The sequence below is a fragment of the Arachis duranensis genome, chromosome 2 (assembly GCF_000817695.3).
Source record: "Arachis duranensis cultivar V14167 chromosome 2, aradu.V14167.gnm2.J7QH, whole genome shotgun sequence".
NCBI classification, from domain to species: Eukaryota; Viridiplantae; Streptophyta; class Magnoliopsida; order Fabales; family Fabaceae; genus Arachis; species Arachis duranensis.
The window spans coordinates 75288093-75293680 of NC_029773.3; the positions used below are offsets into that span (position 1 = coordinate 75288093).

The 5588-nt window shown below is 31.6% G+C and overlaps 1 protein-coding gene across 1 annotated transcript in view; it reads left to right on the forward strand.

Moving 5' to 3' along the window:
• Positions 1-5212: 5212 nt before the first annotated feature.
• Positions 5213-5588, forward strand: part of LOC107475051 (2-oxoisovalerate dehydrogenase subunit beta 1, mitochondrial) — a gene marked incomplete at its 3' end in the record, with an annotated part of 5964 nt that continues 5588 nt past the window's right edge. The window contains 1 exon segment of the mRNA XM_021135590.2: positions 5213-5585. Coding sequence (XP_020991249.1) covers positions 5527-5585 — 59 coding nt within the window.

A 5588-nucleotide genomic window follows, 5' to 3' on the forward strand; every position in this document is an offset into this window, starting at 1 on the left:
TTGAGTGATCAAGAGACCGAATAATCAAAGGCTAAACAGTCAAGAGATTAAACTGTCTAAAGATTTCTAATACAATAGTAAGTTATCCTATTTATACTAGACTAGCTACTAGGGTTTACATGAGTAAGTATTTGATGCATAAATCCACTTCCGGGGCTCACTTGGTGTATGCTTGGGCTGAGCTTGATCAATCCACGAGCTGAGGCTTCTCTTGGAGTTGAACTCCGAGTTATGATGTGTTTTGGGCGTTCAACTCCGGATCATGACGTTTTTCTGGCGTTTAACTCCAGATAGCAGCATGTACTTGGCGTTCAACGCCAAGTTACGTCGTCAATTTCCGAATAAAGTATGGACTATTATATATTGCTGGAAAGCTCTGGATGTCTACTTTCCAAAGCCGTTGAAAGCGCGCCATTTGGAGTTCTGTAGCTCTAGAAAATCCATTTCGAGTGCAGGGAGGTCAGATTCCAACAGCATCAGCAGTCCTTTTGTCAGCCTTTTTCAGAGTTTTGCTCAAGTCCCTCAATTTCAGCCAGAATTTACCTGAAATTACAAAAAAACACACAAACTCATAGTAAAGTCCAGAAATGTGAATTTAACATAAAAACTAATGAAAACATCCCTAAAAGTAGCTGAAACTTACTAAAAACTACCTAAAAACAATGCCAAAAAGCGTATAAATTATCCGCTCATCAATAAGCTTAAATATACGCAAGCATCAGTTAATATACACCTATAATTTTTAGTAAGTTACCTGATGTCTTGATGCCAAGTGCATCACTTATTCTTTTTGGTGTTATTTTAAAAGAACCGTATCCGGTTTCCAGTCTGTTCTCCCCTAATTTGAAGTTGTTAGCTAAATCTCTTAATACTTGGTGATGCACCCTTAGTGGTGGGATGTGCATTAAGCTACCGAATCCCAAATCCCTCACAATCATTTTCTTCTCCTCACTCATGTTTCTGAATTTCTCACTTAATAAATGTGTTGCACATTTAAGGTCTTTGGTTTGCTGTAGAAAAAAAAAAGCAAAATTATAGTAAGATATATTTCTATTATATAAAACTGATTTCATCTAAGACTATATTTGTTCTTACATTTTTTCCAGTTTGGTTTCTCGCTGTCATTTTTTCTGAAATGAAAAATACACCATAGATGTCAGTAATATACACCCATAGATATGAGTCAGATACACCCATAAGTATCAATAAGATACACCCATATATATCAGTCAGATATCACTCAAACATGTATTAATATTCAAGGTCAAGCAACATTAGAATGTCAAGCAATATACACGCATGGACAAGCAAATATAAGAACAATTGCATCAATTGACTATTACAGTATATCAGTTCAAAAATATACACCCAACAATTTATGCCATATACACCCAACAGATTATTCCATATACCCCCACCAAACTACGGAATATACCCCCAAAAATTGGTTACCAGAATAACTACAACAACAAGAACAGTAACAATTAGAAGAACTAAAAAGAATAGTGTAACATATAACCAAGAATAACAGTAAAACCTAGAACAAGTAGAATATTATAAACTGTAAAATGAGACGTAGAACAAGAAGAACAGTAAAACGTACAACAACGTAGAAGAACAGTAAAACATAGTTCTTCAATTTCAAAATGTGAAAAATATACAGGATGAGTAAAATAGTAACGTAACGTACCTTGAGTATTATAACTTTATTTTTTCTGGAGATTCTTGATCGAGAATTCTATGTTGTGTTGATGCAGAGTTCGAATCTTAGCGACGAGTTGTATATCTTCAGTTTCGAATGTTGCTTGAAAATGGAACGGGTGTTTTTTCTTTGAATGGTTTTGAGAATTGGAAGAGTGCGCCATTAAGGAGCGCTTTACGCGAAGTGCAACCGTTTGAGTTGAGCGCGTGTAAATGACGCGCCATTCAATGTATTTCTCTGCGCGTGTTCAAGGATTATGGGCTGGGTGCTTGTATGACTTGTAGGGCTTTTTGCTTGTATGTGTAGCAGGTCCAATATTAAAATTAAAAAATTTTAAATCTTAAACTCTAAACCATAAATTCTACATCATAAATCTTAAATCCTAAATCATAAATCTTAGACACTAAATTCTAAATCTTAAATCTTAAATCGTAAATGTTAAATCGAAAATCCTAAATCATAAATCTTAGCACCTAAATTCTAAATCTTAAATCCTTGTGCCTAAAATAATTATATAATAATAAATTATTTTGAGTGTCGTTTATCCGTATAGTAAATTCCTAATAATTGTAAAAAATTAACTTTTGGTACTGATATCTTAAGTCATTACCCCGTAAATATTTATCAAGATAATTTTGATCAAATACAAATATTAGTTATACCATAAAAATTAGATTCATATCTTAAGTCATTACACCGTAAATATTTACCAAGATAATTTTGATCAAATATAAATTTTAGTTATACCATAAAAATTAGATTCAATGATAAAATCATATTGACATTAAAAATTATTCATATACAAAATGTATCAAAATTTTAATTAATAATTCTAAAGCAAACCAATTCAATGTTATCATATATTTATGTATAATTTAAGGGAATAATGTCATTTCTTTTTCTTCTTCTATTAATGGTTAATTTTTAATTGTCTATGAGTTATAATTTAAATAATATAATCTGTCCATACTCACTTAAAACGTGAGTTTGAGTCTTTCTATTTTTAATATAAAAAAATGGTTAATTTTTAACTAACAAACGAAAATTGTGCCAGAGCACTTGACTTATCTCCTTAGTTCCAAGCAACCCAAAATTCAGTAATATCAATTATCATGTCCTTCAACCCCCACAATAAGTTTTGTGGCGGGAGCAGCATCAATTCTCTTTGCAATATAAACAAGTATCCTTGAATGTTTGTGAAGCGTTTCCATCTGAATATACAACTACATAAATATTATCACTTGCCATTTGTTACTTGGAATTAGGATTTTAGGAGTGCTTTTTATCTATATTACGTACTTACATAGGTTTGGCGGATAGGAACCTGACTCAACTTAGTCTCAAACCTTATCTGATTTTTTTTTATTTGTTTATTCTTTTGCTAAAAACAAGTAGTTAGTCATCAAATTTGGCTCCACTGGATTGGTTTGACCAGAAATCCAATTACCTGAATCTGACTGGGCCAAGCCATCCTGCAGACCGCTCAAGCATCGGTCCGAAAAAACTTGGTTCGATTCGTATAGTATAATAAAACCGGTAATCCAGCCGGTTTAAATAACTCAGTCCGGGTCATTTTAAAATTTGTTTTTCATTCTTGAAACGACATCGCTTGGTACCCCCCACCCCACCCCACCCATCACAAAAAAGCCCTAATGACTTCATCTGACAGGGATGAACGTCCCTCGTCTCTCTTCAATCTCTTTTTCCTCACCGTCGCACTCGCTGACGTCTCCGAGATTACGCCGGTCCGAAGGTCTCGCTCGCTCACTCACTGTGTCGCACTCAAGGTCGCCGTCGCCCTCCCTAACATCGTCTTTGCCGGAGTCAGAAGAAAAGGGAACCAGTCAACCAGCGTCTGAGGTTGTCGTCGTCTTCAGTTGGTCAGCTTCTTTCTTGTTCTTTCTTTTTCAATTTCATTGAATCATTGCTGTAAGTCATCATTGAACCATTACTGTAAATCATCAGGGCTGGTGGTTTGATATTATCAGGGCTGAATTCACTGATTTATTGTTACTGGTGGTTGAATTTGTTGCTTTGTTGACTGTTGTTGTTACTGTTGCTAAAATAATAACTTCCTCAAATTTTTTTGTTGTTGTATACTTGTATTGACTGATTTGATTCTTATATAGGTGCTATTGATTTGGTATAATTAGTTGAATTTAGTTTTTAATTAGGCTGTAAATCATCAATTCACTGATTTATTGTTACTGGTGGTTGAATTTGTTGCTCTGTTACTGTTGCTGAAATCATAGTTATTGATCCGGTCATAGGATTAGATCATTGGTTCAATCGGTGAATCACTGATTCACTGGGTTGATTCAATCACAAATAAATAAAAATATAAAATTATAAAAATAAAATTAAAATTAAAAATTAAATGCATATTTTTTAAAATATATTAATAACAATTAAATATCAATTTTTATTATAGTGTAAAAAGAGATAATAAATTAGTCAATAGTATAAAATACTTTTTCAATTTAAAAGAATAAGTCAAAAAACAAAAAATAATATAATCAATATCAATATCAATATATCAATATATTTATATATCATGTGTTATTACTTGTTTGGTATCTATATCAATCTATATTTAAAAAGATAAAAAAAATAAAAATTCATTCATGATTTATTATATATTTATTTTTTGTCACCTATATTATTAAGAAACAAAGTGGCACAGTGACAAGAGAAGTGCGCTGCATGCACGCTGCCGAACTGGCTAGACCATCAATTTACCGATTTTTTTTATTGAAACGACTAGTTCGGTCGGTTCTTATAATTATGGCTGAAATAATAACTTCCTCAAATTTTTTGTTGCTGGATACCTATATTTACTGATTTGATTCTTACATAGGTGCTATTGATTTGGTATAATTAGTTGAATATAATTTTTAATTAGGTGTTTTTTTGTTAGAATTTTAAAAATATCTTTATCATAAACACCACCTGAAACACTACTTATAATTTTATAATATATTATTAATATGTTTATGAAAACATGTATTTTAATTTTTTATTTAATTTTTTTATAATTTTATATTTATATTTAATTAAGTGAATTAGTAACTTACCAATTGATGAGTGACCCGACCTATGATGGATCAATTGTCCGGTCGGTTCTAATAATTATGTTAAAAATTATGGATGTTCAAATTCAAAACGATCTAAATTAAACTATTCATCCAATCTAATTTAAATTAAAAACGATTAAAATCGCACTAATTTAAATTTGATTCATTCTATTTTTTATAAACCGCATGAATCAGATCAGATCAAATTTCTAATCTACTTCTTAAAACCGATCTAATCCAATCTAAATTGCACAATATGCTATAATATTATTATTATATTTATAATTTTATAATTATACTTATAACATATTCAAAAATTTGATGTTAGACACCTATTATATATTTACTTTTTATAATTTATAAAATTGTAAATCCAATCTAAAATTGGATTAGATTGGTTCCGATTTTCCTTAAAAAATTATTCAATCCAAACCGCAACTCGCACAACCTTACCAAAAACTCTGCCTCGTCCTTTCTTCATCTGCCATTATATATCCATCGTTGTCACTGTGTTTTCTCTAATCTCTACCTTCCCCACAAATGCACGCAACGCCACCACAGATATCATTCTTTGAAACTCTGATATTGCATCACCTAAGCTTCCAATCCACAATTTCTGAATTACCATCAACATTCATAATTTAGGACAAACTTAACATATTTTTTCTTTTCTCCTTTTTCTATTTTTTTTGCTAGTGTTCGGTAGCTCGTCAGAGCAAGTTTCTCTCACAAAAAAAGAAAAAATTAGAGATGTCAAGAAGCTGTGTGCGAAGAATTGGAACATGGATCCCTTGTGTTTCCAAGAGAGGGTT